This window comes from Peromyscus eremicus, chromosome 1 (genome assembly GCF_949786415.1).
Source record: "Peromyscus eremicus chromosome 1, PerEre_H2_v1, whole genome shotgun sequence".
NCBI classification, from domain to species: Eukaryota; Metazoa; Chordata; class Mammalia; order Rodentia; family Cricetidae; genus Peromyscus; species Peromyscus eremicus.
In genome coordinates, this window is record NC_081416.1 from 88,337,465 (window position 1) to 88,358,871 (window position 21,407).

At 44.1% G+C, this 21,407-nt stretch overlaps 1 protein-coding gene across 1 annotated transcript in view; it reads right to left on the reverse strand.

Annotated features, from left to right (window-relative positions):
• Positions 1 to 21,407, reverse strand: part of Spon1 (spondin 1) — a 293,513-nt gene that overhangs the window by 161,274 nt on the left and 110,832 nt on the right. Inside the window, exons 4-5 of the mRNA XM_059268545.1 lie at positions 9,051 to 9,124; positions 1,843 to 1,965 (exon numbers count right to left, since the gene is read on the reverse strand). Of these exons, the coding sequence (XP_059124528.1) occupies positions 1,843 to 1,965; positions 9,051 to 9,124 (197 nt within the window). The remainder of the gene's footprint in view (positions 1 to 1,842; positions 1,966 to 9,050; positions 9,125 to 21,407) is intronic.

Genomic DNA, 21,407 nt, shown 5'->3' on the forward strand with positions numbered 1-21,407 from the left:
TGTGTCCTTCCCAGGGGCTCCAGTCCTTCAAGTCCCCAAGTTCACCCTTTGCCCTCCAAAGAAGGTCTGGTCCATGCTCCCTGCTCAGTCCTGGCCATTGTGATTCAGTGTCAGCTGGATACCTGCCTCCCTGATGGTAGCAAGTGTGTCCCATAGTCACCACCTAATTCTCAGGAAGGTACCAGGCACGTACAGGGACAAAGACTCAAAGATGAAACAGGTCACGGCTTTTATCCCAGAAGAAGTCCCAGTCTTGTGGGGAAGAAACTTCCCAAGGGAATAACCCCAATGCAATGTGGTAAATGCTATTCTGCATTTGATGATGAATTTTTCCAACAGAAAAATCAGGGCAGAGCCTGGCTCTGTAATGTAATGCCCGACAACAGAACAATTCTGGGAATCAGGAACACACATCTGCTGTATTTATTAAGCTCTCAATACCACAGCAATTCTCTGTAGGTCTGTGTGTGGTTTGCCCCAGAGGCCCAGAAACAATGATTTTGTACCCTTGCCCTACCACCTAAATTCTGGGAGACAATGGTGGCCAGATAGAAATGAGAAAAACTCCTTAGGATCACAAAAGATGAGTAATGGCCCTACCATTTTCTCTCTTCCATTAGTGGGGACACTGTAGGGATCCCCCCCCCCCCAGCAGCATTCTGCTTCTAGGTGCTCGCTGCCAGGCAGAGAGGCTAAGTTTATTCACACAGGTCTCCTACCCAGCTGGCTGAATCCTAGAGACTGAGGAATGACTTAGCCAGGGGCTCTGAAGATTCCAAACTTCAACTTTATGTGGGTTAAACTAAATTATAAACCTCCTAATCTAGCTAAGAATGTTGGAGTCCCCATTGGGTGGGCTGCTTGGGCACCAGGGAGGTTCTGATCTACCCAGTGTTTACTGCCATGTGCCCTTTCCCTCTTTTTAATCTCTCCCATGTCTGCAGTTCCTTCCAGCTGTGGTAACTTCAGCGTGAAGCACATACCTAAGAACCAAACAGGCCAAGCCCAGACACAACACGTCCATTGCCACCCACAGCCACAGGTTATTTTCCAACGCAAGGATGCGCCATCAGTAAACATGCTTAATAATGTGGAACCAGCCCACTATTCACAGCTACAAATTTCATGTGATTGTCTGACTAATGTCTATCTCCTCACAGTCCCTAAAAGGTATGGGACGTGCACTGCATCTTTTCTCTTGCTGACTATCATATCTCTAAGGCTCAGCACAGTGCCTGGCTCATTTCAAATGTGTCGAGACGAAGGTCTGACTAAAAAGAGTTGAACTGTCCTATTTTAGCATCTAGTCCCCACATAGCAAGTTTGGGGCCTCCTGACAACTCTCACAGATTGGTTTTGGCTGCTCTGAGCCTGGTGTCAGGCGGCATTAGAAGGTGACATCTGGAACCAGTAGAGAAATGGTGTATTGATTGATGACCTGACACCTTCCTAGGGTTAAGGATACTGAGTAATTGTCACACTGTCTACGGAGACAAGAGAATTCCTTTGCCAGCCATCTCTAACAAATCGTCTGTTTTATAACATGGGTTCTGCTGTTTTAGGAGGCTACAAAATACTTGGCTTGAAGATAAAGTAACTTGACTTCAGGAACTGTTTTAAGAACCACAAATAAAACTCTTAGAACAGTGCTACACGAAAACTCTAAAAGCATACCAGGATTATGTCTGTACGTGTCTATGAATTTACTTTCTTGGGGTGTAAGTTTCACAAATCAGTGGCCAATAATGAGCAGGCCAACACAGCTCAGCCTACGGATCCTGTGATCAGACAGGACATTAACAATGTGCTTTCCCTGACCCATAAAGCAGCAGCTGTACTCACGAGGGTAATCCTTTGGATGAGTCTTCTCAGACCAGTTCCCATAAAATGTGAGCCTGTACTTGGCAGTTCCACAGGCACAGCAGTCTAAGATTGGTCTGTCCGTCACTCCGTCAAGTGTGGGATCTGAAATGGGAAATCAAGTTAGAAAGCAGTTGGGGGCCTCGTAAAAGGCAGCCTTGCAGCAGCTTGTCTTATCCTTGATCCCTGTATAAAGCGCAGTTGTACTCGTTTCTAAGACTCAGCACTTGGCTTGCTATGGATTTTATATTTATCAACTATGAATATGCAGTCTGCAAATACAAAAATTCAAAGTTCTTGCTCTCATAATCTCAGGTGTTCTATGGGACCAAGAGTCTAGAATCTTCAGGATGGGGAGGTTTGGGGAAACCAATGCTGACTTTTACTCAGTTGTTCTTTTCATTTTAAAGATGTGGTGTGTGTGTGTGTGTGTGTGTGTGTGTGTGTGTGTGTGTGTGTGTGTGTGTGTGTGGTGTGAGCGCCCTGTGTGTGCACGTGCCCAAGAAGACCAGAAGAGAGTATCAGATATCCTGGAGCTCAAGTTACAGGTGTCGTGAAACACCTGACGCAAATGTTGGGAAGCAAACCTGGGTCACCTGCAAGAGGAGCAAGCATTTCTAACTAACATGGAGCTGCCTCTCCAGCCCTCACCAAGCTGTTCTTTCTGTATTCTGCCTTCCTCCCCATCCCATCACAGAAGCGTCTCTTACAGGATTTGAAGAGGAATATGTATCTCTTTTCCCTAAGAAGTACTTTTCACGGCCCAAATGCTGGACCAGAGCAGAGGCAGGGGTGGTTTTGAAGGAGAAAAGCAAGAGCCAGTAGAGGCTTAAAGAATTGTTGGAAATTAAGAAGAAGGAGTCTTATGCAATTATGTCTCTTATCATGCTTTCAAAGACTGTACTGGGAAGTGGAGGTGGGGAGTGTTGCAAATGTGTTCCCAAGTTCAAGTTTACTTCTGAGTGTAGAAGCAGCCAGGAACAACTTAAGATTCCCTCTCCATCCCCATTTTTAGCTGTGAGTAGCTGATAAGTAGGGAAGAGAGATTATATGAATAAATTCAGCATTTCTGATTGTTAAGCCCATGGCCCTAAGTGCCTTAGTGCTCCTAGTCTGCTCGGCTGCCTGGGAGAGGGGACAATGCCCACAGATGGCACTTGCTGCGACGACTTTTTCTGTAGTTCTCCCAGCTGTGGTAACACCAATCTTCCTTTTTTGCAAGTTGGACATTTTTTTCTTAAATATTGTACAAAGAGCAGAAACCAAGGGGATGAAAGCCATTTTGCATGTCAGAAACAGCATTTTCCAATCTCTTTCAGAATTTGCTGAGCTCACCAGGTTTGAACATGCAAAACCAATGATGGTCAGACGTGAGCTTGGGGATGGAGACAAAGTATGAGACATTGTTATGATATCAGCAAAGTACCGAGTCCCTTGTGCGTGCTGAGCCCTTTCTATATATGCTGTAAGAAATACTTTGGTTATCCCTTGAGGTTTGAATGTGAAGTATCCTCCAGAGGCTCCTGGGTTTGAATACTTGGTCCCCAGTTGGTGACACTGTTTGGGAAGATTGTGGAACCTTTAGAAGGTAGAACCTTGCTACAGGAATTAGGTGGTCATGGGGGGAGGGCTTTGAGGCTATATTGCCCAACCTCATTTCCTGCACACTCTTTGTAGATGCAACGTGACAAGCCAGCCTTCTGCTGCCCTCCACTGTCTCTTCCTCGCTATAGTAGGTTGCACCCCCCCCCCCCCGAACTGCCGGCCAAAATAAAGCCTCTGTTCTTCCTGTTGGTTTTACCAGGGCATTTTATTACAGTAACAGAAAAGTAATGATGACATCCCTGTTTTACAGATCATCAAAAGCAAGAAGCAGGCTGGGTGATTTGATCAAGCTTACAGGATGAATGAGCCATTCATGCAGAAGTGGGACCCACATCTTTTTTGGTTCAGAGCCTATGACCTCACTCTCAATTCAATCACTCAGGAAAGACCCACTCAGGGTAGTCTGCATAAATGATACCTAGTTTTAAAAAAACATTTGTTTCTGTTTTGTTTTTTTTTTTCCAAATGAAGTACATTTAAAAAAATCCTCTCCCTACAGATTCCAGAGATTTCTGAAGAGGCTCAAAGGAAAAGGCTGCGGCCACCCGAAGAGTGAATCATGGGCAGAGGCTAGCGTGCTGTCTGTTGAAGTCTAGGAACAAGCTGCCCGCTAACACATACATATAAAACCCGGACTTGACTCCTGTGTGAGCCACTTGGGTAGTAAGGACAAACCCCATCTAGTACATTGTAGGAGAGGTAGCTTGAACCAGAAGATCTGGTCCTTTGGCAGTCCCACAATGATGGGCGGCATTGCAAAATACATCTAAATTAGCTTTGAAAAGGGGATTCAGAACTGAGAGACACATGCTGGGATTTCGATTGTAACTACCAGGTGCTGTTAAATGAGGCAGCCACGATCTCCAGAAGACCCCAAATAAGACCAATTGGGAGCTTTACTTATCAAGAGGGCTTTTAGATTTAGATAAAAAAGTTAAAGATACTGCTAAGGCTTTACAGAAATGAATTTATAACAGACCTCTGGAAACATAAGCTTCCATTTAAAAATTAAATTTCTAGGCTTAGAAAGGGGAACTGTTTCCTACCAAGGACGGGCCTTTTGCTAATAAAGTAGGCTTTCAAAGGGCAGTGATGGCCAACACTAACATACTCCCATGTTACAGTGCTGGGCTGTCAAGCCAGGTAAACTCAGCCCTGGAGTATGGCCTCAGTTTCCCTTTCTTCCCATGTATTATACTTACATGCATGCATATATACATGCTTGTGCGGGCGCGTGTGCACGCGCGCGCGCGCACGAACACACACACACACACACACACACACAACAAGGTCTTTTGAGACAGGGTCTCACTATGTATCCCTGGCTGGCCTAGAATTTACCATTTAGATCAGGATCGTCTTGAACTCACAGAGATCTGTCTGCCTCTATCTCCTGAATGCTGAGATTAAAGGTGTGTGCCACCACAACCAGCTTTATTTCATTTATTTTGTGCAGTACTGGGGATCAAATCCAAGCTCTTGTGCTAGGCCACTGCTGTATCACTGAACATACCCAGTACCTGATTTAGTTTTTAAAACTGATTTTCACTGTGTAGCCCAGGCTGGACTTGAATTCACAATCCTTCTGCCTCACATTCCCAAGTTTTGAGTGTACCATACCATCACATGACCACCCCATCACACCTGATATTCCTCCTCCTTTCTATCCTGAATTTGTTGGCTTTTGAAATTCTCTTCTGATATTCTTAGGTCTTCTTTCCCCCAGCATCCCCTTTTCCTTCTCTTTTTGTTTGTGTATATGTATATGTACATGCATGTTTTCGTGTATGTGTGAGCAGGTGTGGTGTGTGTGCAGGTGCCAGTGTAGATGGTCACGTGTGTGAAGGCCAGAGGACAACCTTAGCTGTCATTCCTCAGTGGCCTACATCTTGCTTTTTTTAAGATTTTAATTTAAGAATTATACATATACATGTGTGTCCATATATAGGTTTTTGCATGTGAGTGCAGGTGCCCCTGGAGGTCAGAAGGGGGTGATGGATCCCCTGGAACTATAGTTACAGGTGGTTCTGAGATATCCAACATGGATGCTGGGTTCTCTGCAAGGGCAGTATCTGCTCTTAACTGCTGGGCCACTTCTCTAGCCCCAGTCCACCTGGTTTTTGAGACAGGGCCTCTAACCAGCCTGTAACTTGCAAAACAGGCCGGGCAGGCTGGCTGCAAAGTGAGCTGCATGAGCCGTCTGTCTGGATTCTCCAGAGCTGGGCCGACAAGTGGAACCCATCGCATCCAGCTTTCTAGGTGGCTCTTGGGGTTGGGAGATTGCATGGGGTTCTCACGCTTGCAAAGCAAATGCTTCACCGACCCAGCTAGCTCCTTGGCTTCCTCTTCCTCTTCTTTCTCCCTCTCTCATCTTCTGTCCTCTGCTTATATTCTCCTCTATTCTCTAGTTTTCCCATCTCCCATCATCCTCTGTCATTCCCCTTCTGTTTGTGACACGGTGTCCAAGTGTGTGACCATATGTCTATCTCAGACCATCTTCTGGAATAGGTTGTATTTCTCTACTTTTTAATTGAAAGCAATTTTACATTATGTTGCTTTTAAAAATCACAGGCTGGAGAGATGGATCAGTGGGTAAAGGTGCTTGCCATGCAAGCATGAGGACCAGTGTTCAAATCCCTAGGACCTGTGTAAAATAGTCAGGTGTGTAGCACAAACGCCTGTCATTGCACTCTTAATAGAGATGGGAAGGAAAGACAAGGAAATTCCCTGGAATCTCACGAGCCACCTAGCCTGGAATACATGTCCATATTTATGGATACAAATGTGCATACACACACACACACACACACACACACACTAGCGTTCACTGCTTTTTATCCTTGTGGCTATATTTCATCACCTATGGATGAATGGTTGTAATTTGGGGCAATAAATGATAGCTCCAAGTTCCACTATTTCTTTCCTTAACAGATTTGATTTGATTCAACAAGGAAGCAGGGAACATACAGACTTTGATGAAAAGCTGGAGTTTGCTGAGTGATTGAATACATTTAAAAATCCCTTTGCTCTGCCTATATTTAAATGGTTTTCTTAATGTGATCACTTTGATGTTAATTTTTTCATGGCTCTGCTATTTCCAGGGATCATTTATAAGCACACAAAAGCCAACAGCATGAGGACTTGCTGGGCCTTTTCAGTCCATCAAGTCGCAAAGAGTTTTTGTATAGATGGCGTGATTAGTCATTTTCCTAGGAGTGCAGCCTGAGAGAAACAACCAGAGCTATGCCATGCTATTTCATCATCACTGAACCCACTAAATTTTAGCACACACACACACAGACAGCTTAGACAAGGCTTCCTAAGATCAGTACCGAGGCTCCAGGAAGGATGCCTATCAGTACCTGGGAGTGTCTGTGAAGTATCTCCTAAGAACTTTCAGATCCTGGAAATAAGGCTGGCCTCTGACAGTCCATCTAACAGAACCATACCACAATGGCTGAGCCTAGTTACCTACAGGGGAAGATCAAGACCCAGCCTATGTGTGAGGCAGAACATCCTGGAGTCTAGCTCATGGGAACTGGGTATAATTTCATAAGGGCAGGGTGGGGAGTATGGTTGTCATTTAGGAACCAAGAATCTAAAAAGAGAGAAAATGCTCCTTGTTTGGAGAAAAGCCAACTGAACCATTTGTCTACTAAATGGCTTAGAGGGAAGACCTCATCCCACATGGAGTGGTGCTCACCAAGAAGTTAGCAAGAGTCTTCTTGGCTAGAGTGTCTAGAATTCCCACCCTGACGCCAAGCATCTAACTCTCTCTACACATGTCCACTTAGCATTTTGATTCTAGCTTTCTTTCTTTTTCTTTTTTCTTTTTTTAAATAAGAGGCTGTGCATTGCTCTGCCATAGACAGGCCTGCGAAGCACTGACCGTGTGAGGATGCAACATTGACAGCGGGCAGTGGTTCAGAGCATGGGCTCCTGGTGTCAACTCCTGCCCTCCACTGCCGGCTGTAAGTGAACTGTCTCTGCCTCAGGCTCCTCAGCTACAACAGAGTTGATCCAATAGCCTTTACCATACAGAGCTATTGTATAGATTACGTAATCAATGAGTAGACAGTGTTTAGAATAGTGCCCGTCATGTAGCAAACACTCAAATTTATTAGCAATAATTATTATTTCCCCAGGAGAACTCTCTCTAACCTTTCTTAGTACTTTATGACTTTCTATAGTTGGAGAGGATTATTCCTTCTGAAAAGACTAATTGCTGAAAAGGCAAATAAAAATTCTGCACAAATGAATAGAAGTGAGATAGCTAAGCTGTATAATTATAGAGCATTTTCTGTTTTCATTGAGTTACCTAATAACTTCTAAACTGGTTTAGATGTTAAAGGCCTTATTTTTAACAGCAGATTAACAAACTTTTGAATACAGACAGCAATAAGTACCATGCATAAACATACACACACACACAACACACACACACACACACACACACACACACACACACACTCATGCATGCACATTCAGTCTCGTGTGGTTAATGTGTGTGCATGCCTGGGTTGGTGTTTGTGAATGCAGGCAGGCTGCAGCCCTTAGGTGGAAGGCAGAGGATGACACCAGCAGTTGTCCTTGCCTTTCCCCTTGTTTGGAAACGGGATCTCTTATTTTCATCTGTAGATTTCTGGCCAGCTGTCCTGGGAGCACCTTGGAATTTCCCCTCCCTCCCGCTTCCATCTTGTATGTTACTGATGAACGCTGGCATTGCAGACTTGAAGCACCATGTCCGCCTTTATGTGGATTCTGGGGCTCTCAAGCCCTCACAGTAGCGTGGTAAGAGCTCTACCCACTGAGCAATCTAGCAGCCCTATTGTATATTACTAAGTCACATGGTTGGAGGGGGCAATAGAAGCAGGCCTAAGCCCAGGCCTGATCTGAACCCAGGCTCCTTCTCTAACCTCCCACAACAGTCTATTCATTAGGATGCTCCAGGCCTGGGCAGGGGTGTAGCTCATAGTCATGTGCTTATCTAGCATGTACAAGGCACTGGATTTGATCCCTAGCACCAGCATAAAGACATTTATTAGAATGATTCAATCCAAGGAGAGGGGGTTTATGAACTTGCAATCTGAGGACCAGAGACTTGATCACGGGAAAAATCACAAGGTTAGTGTTCCCTACCCTCCCACCCCTGACACTCCTATCTTCTACTGGTTTCTTTTGGAGAAAATCTCCCATGTTACTCAGATTTCATACAAGTTCTAAGGGGCGATTATCCCAAGAGCCACCGTAGGGTTTTTAAAGGTACACAACTGTGCATTCCTTAATTAAGTCCTGTGAATTATTCCAAGGAACCTCTTCAGAATAATCACTGTTTCACAAAAATAAGAAGACAGCACCAATATAAGGTACATTATCTCCTACCCAGGGAATCAAGCTGAGTAATTAGAGCTTAAGGCAGATCCAATTATCCATAGCACACAGCCAGATTAAAAATCAGAGCTACGTGAGGAAGCAGAGCCCAGGGGAACTCAGAAAGCTCCGTTGCCTGAATTCCTGTAGCCAGGCTTAAACTGAAAGAGGCCCCCTCACTCACCTGCCCTCCCCGCCCGCCCGCATGCTCTTACCTTGTTCACATAGCTTCTTGGTCAGAGAGCCCTCGTCTTGAAAGTAAATAATGCGTTTCTGCACGATGCTGGCCCTTTGGGGGAAGAAGATATCAACAGAGTGGTGAGAGGGGCAGGTTTGGAGGGACAGTCAAACCCAGTCCCTGCTCGGCCACCCACACTTAGTGACTCTGGGTGTTACTCCCCCTGCTCTCTGTTCTTCTGTTCTTCATCCATCAACAGGCAAGCAGCACATACACCATGAGTGTCACCCCGAGAATTGTCAGAAAACGTACGTCAACGGCCTAGCCGGTGCCTAGAAACCACCCCCTCAACATTGGACACTGAGTTTTTATCGATGGCACTGCTGAGGTCAGAACCTGAACCAATGGCATTTTCAGCGTCTTTTCTCAATGGCTCCTTTTCCCTTCCTCTTCCTCTTAAATGGTGGAGGCCGTTTATAGATCCACCACATCCAGATTCTAGAAGCATGTCAAACCCTTTTCCTGAAAGGAAGAGGAATTTAAAAATATTTTTTGATGTGTTCTAAAAATGTCATTCTATATCATTCCTGAAAGTCTAGACAAAACCATCTCCTACACTCTGAACAAAGACAACGTCAGCTGTGGTCTTTCTCTCTTAAACACGTCAAATGTGGGCTCTGAGAATTTAGAACACATATTTTGAGGTTGCAAATGATTTAGCTTTGGTCAGCACGTATTTTCTCTTCCCTCTGGGATAGAGCAGACATGCTGTTTCTCTTTTAACTCACTCTCTTGTTTATTTTCCATTGGCCTTGAAAAGGTTGAATCCTGAAACCCAGTGTTCCAGCAATTTAAGAGTCTACAACATTTAAAATTGAGCTGGTGCCGATAAATCTCCAGCCATTTCTATTGATTTCCTTCAGCAATGCTACTCAATCAAAAGGTAATTTTCACTTCGATTCACCCTATTTAACAGATAAAGGCATCCCTTGACTCCATTACAGCTGACCACACGGAATAACTGTTTGACTCCCATGATCCCAGACCTAGGAACTGGCCCACAGTCTCCACAGGGATCTGTACTGAGTAGAGACGATTTCCCCAATGGTCTGGGCAAAGGCCAAGATGACTTTCCAAAGAAATGTCTATGCTACATCCAGTCTTGCACAAAAGAATACAGTTCTGACCAGCTTTACAGATGTCTTTTACAGTCTTATCCCATCCAAGAGAGACAAGATGTTGAAATAAGTAAATGAAATATGCTTCCTGTTTACACAAAATGACTTTGATCATTTTATCCATTCTCTTGACCATTAAGAGGGAAAGTCCCCTCAGGCCAAAAGAGTAATAGTCCTCCCTACCTCAAAGCCAAAGAATGAAGTCTTTTGTTCATCAGAACACTCTGCCACCACCAGCAGCACTCTGAGGGCATCCTCTTGTGCCTGGGGTACCCCTGCAGGAGGGCAAAGACTAGACCTCCTAGGAAATGCCACAGTTCTGGTTCAGTAGAGGGCTTCCTCCTCATGTCAACCACAGAAACTTCCTCCCCTTAGACTTCTTGGAGTATTTATGGGCACATTTTCCACAAGTTATTGCCAGAGGGATTGCTTAGTGGCTGGCATTGAGGAGGGCACCAGGGCTATTATTATGAACAACAGAGATGGGGCCACTTAACTCCTTCTCAAAGTTCATATCACAGGAGGGGGAAGCATGAAACAACCAAATCCACAGCTAATGATCGAGGCTAACGGTGACTGAGTGCTACCATGGAAACATCCACAGAGTGCAGTAGGGAAGCCTGACCAAGCTGGAAAATGCTTCCCTGAGAAAGAACAGCTCAGCTGAGACTGGGAAAGAAGGCAACTAACCAGGCAATTAAAGGAGAGAAGAAAAGGAAAGGGCATTGTTTATAAAATCCCTGAGGTATGGGGGACATGGGCTTGCTGGAAGATACGTGCATAGAAAGTCAAGGAGATGACGTGAGGTAAGTGGGGAGGTAAGCAAGCCCATCACTACGTCAGCCAGGGCCTGCTAAGAGATGGCCTTGTACTCCAAGTTTAATAAATGTCTTTGAGGGGCATGCTCCAGGACTGAGGTAACCAGATCTGTTCTTTCTAAAGACCACTTAGGCCAATGAGTGACAATAGATTGGTGTGAGTCACATGGTACAAAAGTCCCAGGCAAATCAAGCTTTATTTCCATAAAGTTCTCTTCCAATAAATGTTTGAAAATGGATGGACAATAGGGATATTAGTTTGTCCGCTGGTTAGTTTTATGTCAACTTGACACAAGTAGAGTCATTTTGGAAGAGGGAACCTCAACTGAGAAAATGTTTCTACCAGACTGGCCTATGGGAAAAGCTTTGTGGGGCATTTTCTTGATTGGTGATTGATGTGGGGGAACCCAGCTCACCCCAGGCTGGTGGTCCTGGGTGCATAAGAACAGACTGAGAAAGCCATGAGGAGCAAGCCAGTAAGTAGTACTCCTCCATGGCCTCTGTGTCAGTTCCTGCCTTCAAGTTCCTGCTCTGACTCCCTTTCATGATGAACTATGAGCTGTAGGACGAAATAAACCCTTTCCTCCCCAAGTTGCTTTTGGTCATGGTGTTTTATCACAGCAATAGAAACCCTAACTGAGACAGCTTCTTTTCTCATCACTTGGGCTAAATACCTGACAAGGAACAACACAGAGGAAGAGTGGCCTATGCAGCTCACAGTTGGAGGGAACACAGTTCATCACGGCAGTAAGGCATAGGGATTCAGGGCTCTGTCTAGGCAGAAGCATGGTGCAGGCACATGCTTGCATCTTAGTGGACTGTTGGCAGAGGTGGGTCAGGAAGCAAGGCAAGGCTACAAAGCTCAAGGATACCCTCCAAAGACCCACATCCTGAAGCAAAGTTCACCTCCAAAATGTTCCACAACCTTCCGATACAGCACCACTAGCTGGGGGTTCAACCATATCAGCTTGAAGGGGACATTTTACAAACTACACCAGGATAATATACTAACATGGTACTGCAAGCTTTTTACTATTCCCTTGAAACACCCTTGGCTTAATTTGTCACCATTGCATGCCAAGCTCCCCAGGTTCCAGAATTTTGATGTTATTCCATCTTAGCTAAATACCTCACCCACAGTCAACTTTGCAAGCACCTGTGAGGAATGCCCTGAGTGCTTTTCAATTTTCCGTGAATAAGACAACAATGGTAAAATCTATTATTTCACAGCATGATCATAAACATCACTTACTCCTAACTTTAGAAGAATACGATTGCAAAAGTTTATACAGACTACAAGTGGAAGGTGTGTATTTCCTATAAGCTGTCCAGGTTCTTCACCCCTTGAGACTCTATAAAACGTAAGGTATTTCATTCCCTTAAAAAAAAAATCTTTATCTTAAAAAACCAAAACCAAACATAGGAATGGAGCACTGTCTTAACAGCTAAGAGTACTTGCTACACTTCCAGATAACCCAAGTTCAGATCTCAGACCCACGTCAGGCAGCTCACAACACCTGTAAGTCCTACCCCAGGGAATCTGATGCACTCTTCTGGCCTGCACAGGGATCTACACACACACACACACACACACACACACACACACACACACACAAAACCAGTTATCCAACTCATACCCAACCAAGACACTCCTTCTTTCAGGTTGATTCCCTGACTATCTTTCCTATGACAGCCAGAGGTCTTGGGATACTGCACACACCGCACTTACTAACCCATGATGTAACTGCTCTTTCTTTGATTCCTGGGCTGGATTATAAGCTTCTTGAGGATTGGAATAAATATCACTATGAATTTTGCTATAGTTTCAATATTAGGATCCAAGCAAGAGAAACAGAGCTATAGAGAAGATAAGAGTCTACAGGGTGTGAGGTGATCTGTCTGGTGAGTGTTGGACACAGAGACCTTTAACATGTCAGAGGTCTGAGGTGATCTGAGTGCACGGGGGGGGGGCCCGGGGGGCAGGCACTGGGCCTAGGACAGTGTATTTGGGTAGTTGGTGTCACCCTGGAAATTATTTAGCGTAAGGAAAAGTCCAAAGGAGCCACAATTGGTGAGGTAGAAAAATATTCACGCACAAATGTGTTCACAGAGACCAAGACTTTGGTCCACTTAGTTGTAGAAATTGTCCCACTTTATTCCTCATTTGGTCAGCTCCTAAGAGAATTCTATATTCTGAGAAAATGTCTGTTTTTTTTCCTTTGAGACTATTCCCATCAAAAGTGTAAAATTCAGCTGAGGCTTATAAATCATATTATGGTTCAGAAAAATAATAGTTTTACAAGATGAGAAAGCTGTTAGTAAGAATTCCCTTAGCATTTCAAAATGACAAATTTTCTCCATTCTGTGTTGCAATTTGGCAGTTATGTTGCATCCCATTTATATACTGAATGCTCGCTTATCAGGAGAGAGCATGTTAAAGAAACCTAAATTAAATTTCTTGGTGTGCTGGCATTTCAGACTTTGGGGTATCGAAGTCCTAAGTAATTCACCGATCACTTCCAAACTTTTAAAACCGTATGAACATTTCCAGAAACATTATTCCCAATTCCCTAAGCGTTTGATCCTCTTCTGTCTAAAGGGTTTATTTATTTGATATTCTTTTTCCTTGGGGTGTTTGCCTGCTGGGGTAAAGTTAGAATTTGCTATGATGTGGGTTTGCTGTCTAGTGTTGAAGAGGGCCAACAGAGAGAGATCTCAGAAATTGATGGACTTGGGAGATAACAGATTATTGAAATGACATTGAGCATATATACCTGCACCCTTGGTGGCTTGTTCATTACCATGTACAGACAATTCCTGGAAGGTCCTACTGTAGTGTGTTGCATTCAGTAACTAGTCAGTAGTGGTGGCCGTTGTTACTGCTATTGTTAAAAGTCCTGGCTCACGCTTAGTAAAGAATCCCTATTATTATGCTTGATGTCAGCTCTGATTCTGTTGTGGAGGGAGGGGCCCTGAGGGAGCTCCCTCACTGAGCTCTTCAGACAGAGATAACAGATGGCCAAATGAAGCTTGGGTTTGTCTCCAGACGGCGTTTGCCAACCTTTTCCCCGATTCCAGTAAATTTTCTTTTACTGGATATTTCTTGGAATACTTTATAAAATTTCTCTGTGATCTCAGGGCTGTTTTCCATGGAGGTGGTCCAGTGTATACTCAGCAAAATTTATTTCATCTTACCAGTGAGGGAGTGACTGTGGAAAGAGCCAGGAATAAATATGGAACCACAGTGGAGGCAGCATGGTCCATGCTGAGGCTACTGCATTATCTTACTTCACAAAGATTCCCAGTGTTAACTTGATCATGGCCTCGCTGTCCAGAGGTATGCTCATGCCATTGTGTAGACTCTTACCAACCTTTATCTGACTTCAGAACTACATCCTGGAGTTAGCAGATATTCTGAAAGCCCGTGATAATGTACACAGGAGAGAAGAAAAGTGAAAACATGTTTTCAAGGCCCTATCCCACCTAACAGTAAGGTCACAATCTCTGCTTAGGGGTCACAAAGACATAGATTCAGAGACTAGTGCAGCATGCTGATTTGGTTTTTGTTCACTTGATGTAAACTAGTGTCACTCAGGAAGAAGGAACCATAATGGGGGGCGGGCATCAATCAGATCGACCTATAGGCAAGTGAGGTGGTGGTGGTGGTGGTGGTGGTGGTGGTATTTTCTTGATTAACGTGGGAAGGCTCAACCATGGGTAGTGTCACCCCTGGCAGGTGGTCTCGGGTTTTATAAGAGATCTAAATGAGCAAGTCAGAGGGAGCAAGAAACAGTATTCCTCTGGGTTCCTACCTTTAGTTCCTGCCCAGATTTCTCTCCTCACCAGGGTGAATTGCAACCTGGAAGCAATAGATGAGTTTAACCCTTTCCTCTCCGAGATGCTCTTAGTCATGGTGTTTAATCATAGCAATAGAAGAACAAACCAGAACAAGGAATCGGAGTTTAAAGGCTGTGGTCTATCATCATGGGGAAGATATTGTAGCAAGAGTATGCAGTGGTCAGTCACACTGTGTCATAGTCAGAGATCAAGGACAAATAGGGAGTAGGGCCAGGCTATCACAATTTAAGGCCCCCAGGGATTCACTTCATCCAACAAGGCTCCACCTTCTGAAGGTTCCAACACACTCCAGAACAGTTTCACTACTGGCTCTGGGTATTTGTGATAGCTTCTATGAGATAACTACAGATTAGTTATTCATTCATAAAACGTTTACTGGGAGAGGGTACTAGAAACAAAGACTCTGTGAGACTTGCTTGTGGAGAATTGATCAGGACCCAATAACTTAACCCAACAACTTGGGCTTGGGGCAAAAGGAAAAGAGTAATATATACCTTATTTATTTTTTATTTAACAAGCTTTTTCTATGTGCTTTATATATATATTAGTATGATGGCTATCCTTGGTTGTCAACTAACTATATCTAGAATAGAACTGAAATTCAAGTGGCTGGGTATATCTTTTGAGGAATTTTTTTCTTAATTAAATCATTTGAAATGGGAAGATACACTTTTAATTCCGATCTTTTGAAGTGGGAAGATCCACCTTTAATCTGGGCCACACCTTCTGCTGGCAGCCTATATGAAGGACATGTCGGAAGAAGGAAGCTTGCTCTCTCTGCCTGCTGCTCTCACTCTCACTGGCAAATCCATTCCTTCACTGGCATTAGAGCCTACTTCTTCGGGATTCTGGCCTATACAGAAGACCAGCTGAGACATTCAGCTTTATGGACTTAACAACTAATGGATTCTTGGTTCTTCTGTTGGTAGACAGCCATTGTTGGACTAGCTGGACCAAAGCCTGTAAGCCATTTTAATAATCCCCTTTCTATTTACAGAGAGATTTATTCTATCAGTTATGTTCCTCTTGAGAACTGGACTAAGTGGTTCTAGAGCAACAGAAGTATAAAGATGACTTTTTAAAGTATCTGGAATAGGCTTTCCAACTCGTCAACACCTACAGTCACCGAGACCTCTCTTAGAAGTTTGGAGAGTACTGAAAATCTGTAGTGTGAACTATTTTCCAGACTTAAGGAGACACATGTATTTGATTATTCTGTTTCACCAATTGTGAGAGACAATGAATTTGGTGACTCTGTACAAAACTTGTGACAGTTTGTAGGAAAATAAGGAAAACAATGATGCTGGTTGGTTCCTCCTAGCATCCCCGGATAAATTAACAATAGAAAAGAATGAACTCCAGGATAAAATTAACCAAATCCTAAGCATCTCAGAATACAGGGAAGGACAACAATGAACTCAGTGATAAAATTGACTGGCTCCAGATGTGCATAAACACTATAAAGTTTTCTAAGAGTGCCTTGGAAGAGAATCTTCTCTCCAGCAGCTACAGAGCTCAAGCAAACCAAAGCCCTCATAATAAGGTTGGCTGAATTACCATGAAAATTCAAGTTCCAGCCTTGGAGGGTGTGGTGATTAAGGTAAGGGCATTAATTGGTAAAGAATGGGATCCTGTAACTTGGGATGGGGATGTGTGGGAGGATCCCACTGAAGCTGAAAACTGAGCCCTCCCATTCTCAAGGGTTTAATCTCACCTGAGGAAGTAGTCTCTCCACCTCAGCAGAAGATGTACTCACCTCTCACCCCCTTAACTGTAGCCTTTTCCACCTTTGGGGAAATTAGCTCTTCATTGTCTGCTAAACCAGCAGTGACTTTCTCTGAAGGAAATGTCAGGCAAGATAATAATATACTGATGTCCGTCAGAGCCCACCAATAGTTGTCCCTAGACCTATAACCAGACTTAAGGCTAAGCAGGCTCCTGGAAGAGAGATAGAAAGTGTAGTTCATGAGGAGGTGCACTACACTACTAAAGAGCTTAATGAGTTCGCTAATTCATTCACACAGAAGTCAGGGAATATGTGTGGGAATGGATTAAAAGGGTATGGGATACTGGAGGAAGGAACATAAAATTGGACCAGGCTGAGTTTATTGATATGGACCCATTGAGTAGAGATTCAAGGTTTAATATGGAACTCACACAGTTAAAAAATGGGGCGGGGGGGGGATGTCAAAAGTTTAAATGGTTGACTGAAGCATTTGTCAAAAGATGGCCTACTGAAAAGGAATTGGAGATGCCTGACATCCTGTGGCTTAGTTCTGCTGAAGGAATTTTTAAGTCTCAAGGAAATCGCAATGCTGGAGTGGGTACTGTGTGTAAAACCTAATCCTCCGCAATGGGAGGCCCAGAAGCCATGCTCTTCACTAATCCTATAAGACACAAAATGGTAAGAGGGGCACCAGCACATCTGAAGAGCTTTGCTGTTGCCCCTTTCCTTGTGCCAGACCTTAGGCCTGGAGACACTGTGCTCAGTTGGATGAATTAAATGCAAGGTGTTTAATTGGGCCCCAAAGTAGCAGGGGCTGGTTGGCAGCAATGCATCACCGAAGGCAAGGTGACTGTAGTTATCCTAATAGGCAGCATAGACAAAGCAATTTTCATAATGGCCTGACCTATAATGGGCAGCACAGGCAAAGTGATTTTTATGGTAGCATGACTCATAACTCTGAAAGCTTCTAGTTTTGTATGGGGCCTGGAAGAGGAGAAGGTTCTTCTACATGTTCAGGCTGCTGTGCAGTATGCTCTACTCTTGAATCATGTGACCCAGCAGATCTGATGGTACTTGAGATATCAGTGGCAGATAGGGATGCTGCTTGGAGCCTTTGGCAGGCCCTTATAGGCAAATCACAGAACAGACCTTTGAGATTTTGGAGCAAAGCTCTACCATCATCTACAGACAACTATTCTCCCTTTAAGAGAGCTGTTGGCCTGTTCTTGGACCTTAGTGGAAACTGAACATTTGACAATGGGCCACTAAGTTACCATGTAACCTGAGGTGGCCATTATGAGCTGGGTGTTATATGACCCACTAAGTCATAAAGTAGGACATGCACAGCATCAGTCTATTATTAAATGGAAGTGATATATACACTATCCAACCAAAGAGATTCTGAGGCACAAGCAGGTTACATGAAGATGTTGTCCAAAATGCCTGTGGTTTCTACTCTTTTTAACAATGCCGTCTGCTGCCAAGCATTCACATATAGCCCCGTGGTGTTCCCTGTGATTGGTTAACAGAGGAAGAGAAGAGTAGGACTAATTTACTGATGGTTCTACACATTATGCAGGCACCACCCAGAAGTGGACAGGTGCAGCATTATAATCCCTTTCTAGGAATATCCTGAAATACACCTCTGAAGGAAAATCTTCATAGTGTGTAGAACTTTGGGCAGTACACATGGCCATACATTTTGTCTGGAAGGAGAAATGGCCAGATATGTAACTGCCCATTGGTTCACAGGCTCTAGCCAATGGACTAGCTAGGTGGTCAGATACTTGGAAAGAGCATGATTGGAAAATTGGTGAGAAGGACATTAGGGGAAGAAGTATGTGGATAGATCTCTCCAAATGGGAAAAGGATGTGAAGATACTTGTGTCCCAGGGAAATGCTCATCAAAAGGTGACTGTAGCTGAGGAGGTCAGTAATCAAGTAGATAGGATGACCTGTTCTATGGACAGTCAGCCTCTTTCCCCAACTTTTCTGTTATTTCCCAGTGGACCATGAACAATGGGGCCATGGTTGTCAGGATGGAGGTTATGCATAAGCTTGACAACAAGGGCTTCTACTCATCAAGGCTGACCTGACTACAGTTGCTACTGAGTGCCTCTACCCATCCAACAGAAAACTAATGAAGAATCAATTGTTACATCTTAAGGGAGGTGTAAAAAGAAAAGACAAAAACTGGATTGTCTCTTAAAAGAATTCATTTAGATGTGAGAGGCATTCAAACTAGACTTTCATTATCCATGAATGTGTTTAATAAGGTAGGAGAATGTGTTGAGACTTGGAGGCACAATGATGAATTAGATTGCGTGTGTGTGTGTGTGTGTGTGTGTGTGTGTGTATGTGTGACAGCCTGGAGAGGAACTTGTAAATGAAATCTCAAGAGTCGATAGTACACAGCAAGTGCCAGATTCTATGGATATCTATTCCTTTTATCATCCATGATCAGAGAATTGTCACTTAGCCTGGGCTGGTACTAGGAAAATCCTTCATGATAGCTCAATCCCTGCTTTCCCAGTACTCCCTGCAGATGGGAGGCAGAACTTAGGACCTATAACTGGCCTCAGTGAAATACAAAGGTGGTTTTCAAGTTGGGGGGAAACTTCCTGAGCAGGGTTTGTTTTCCAGCTAGAAGACACTCATGACTATCTTAACCTGTCCCACTTTGTATGGTCTCGATTCTAAGCAAACATATCAAACAAGAAAACTATTTTGGCACTGTGAGGAAAAGGTGAAGAGAAATCACACAGACTCTAGTCTTGACATCATGTTGTGACAGGGCAAGACAGTGCAGAGGCTCGTCGATCTTGGATTCTTGCTGAGGCCATTTCCAGGTTTACTAGAATCTGCTCTCCCTAGTGGAGAAACCCATGGAAAATTACCTAACTCTGTTCTAGGAACTGAAGGTCAGCATGTCCTAGCTACCTTTTTAGCCTTTGTTAACACTGACTGTGTATGTGGACCTTCCTCCAGCTAGCCCTTTTTCTTAGCTTCCTGTTTATGTGAAACCCCCTCCAGCTGGTTAACTGCTTATATCACTTTCTGTTAAAGGTTGCTTCAAACTGGTTACTGTGCTAAGCCTCCCATGCAACTGCTGAGGGAGATCCTGAATGAGGTCTCTGCCCTTAAAACCCTCATGTTCTGGACACCCGAGGCCACTCCCAGGTCCCTGAACACTTGGGTGTGGTCCAGCCAACTGGAATAAAGACTTTCAGTTGGCTATACACTGTGTCTGACTGCTCATCTCTGGTGAGTTCCCCTGTCCCAGTACAACTTCTCAAACAGTACTGGTGTTCACATTCTCTGGCTTTCCCCTTACGTGAAAAAAATAAACTCAACTCGTTGAAAGCATCATTAGTTAAAATTTCTAATGAACCCTGCTCTTAAAAGCATGCTTAACTGACAGAAAGGGGTATTGGTAAAGCGATGTGAGGGTACAGAAGGTGACAGTTCAAAAGCATAGGGGGATCTGGGAGGTGCCACTCCGGAGCATCAGCTGTGATTGGCTACACAGAAGAGCACGGACAGGGATTCTGCTCTGGTTGCCAGTCTCATTGCTGTGATGAGATAATCCAGCAGAAAGCAACCAAAGGCTTTCTTTGGGCTTACAGTCTGAACTGACAGCATCCACTGTGGTGGGGAAGGCATGCATGGCAGCAGGGGTGTGGGTCTACCTGCACATCTGGGTATATCTAGAGGCAGGGAGAAAGGAAGTGAATGCTGGCACTCAGGTGGCTTTCTTCCTTGTCCCTCTCTATCAGTTGGGTTGCCATTCTGAAAGGTGGTGACACCCATGCTTGGTTTGAGTCTTTCCTCCTCAGCTAAACCACTCTGGAGACAGACAGCCTCAGAGACTGACCAAGAGGCGTGTCTCTTAGGGGATTCTCAGTAAGGTCAAGACGAAAGCACAGAGGAACCATCCGTCACTGATGCTTCAATCAAAAGATTAGAAGGACAGCTATGGATAAGACCTAGAAGACGGCCTTGATTCAGGATCAAATGGGGAGGTTCTCTGCCATCTTCTGCTGGGACTGACTTTCATATACACTCCAGTCCAAAGAGAGATGTGCCCAGAAAGAGGGGCCCAGGTACGAACATGGAGGGGAAATACAAATGTGGTGCTCATCCCCCCATAGCTCTCTTATGCATGCAAGCCAAGACTAAGGACAAAGTAGAAATCCTTAGGGATTTCTGCTAGATCAGGGTTTGTCAACTGCTAGAAGGGCTCCTAAAGCACATGAACGAAGCAGACTTCAGGCAAAGTCCCAGCTGTATCATAATAATGACCAGGTAGGCGATTCTGGGTGGTAGGCAGGACCAGGTCTCATTTTCAAGAGTTGTCCTAAGAGTAAACTATTACATTTTTAAAATTTCATTTGACCCCAAGTGATTTCTTCTCTGTGGCTGAAGTTAACCACAATGTTTCTTTGCTTTGCAAAGTTATATGTTTAATTCTGAAGCATGGGGTAGGAGAGACACTATCTCACACACATCATTTGGCCCTAGATATTTTTCTCTTTTAAGAAAACGTGGACAGTTGGGAATGGAGAGGTGGCTTGGTGGTCAAGAGCAATATTGCTCTTCCATAAGACTACATGTACCTTCAGCTCCAGGGGATCTGATGCCCTCATCTGGCCTCTGCTGGTCCTTTCATTCACAAGTACACATACACAGATATATACCCACATGCATAAATAAATAAACAAACATCTTTTAAAATGATAAATGACTTAGAACAACATCCATACTTGGTAATTTTTTTCAAAGAATATACAACAAGGGGTTGGTCAGATGTTCTT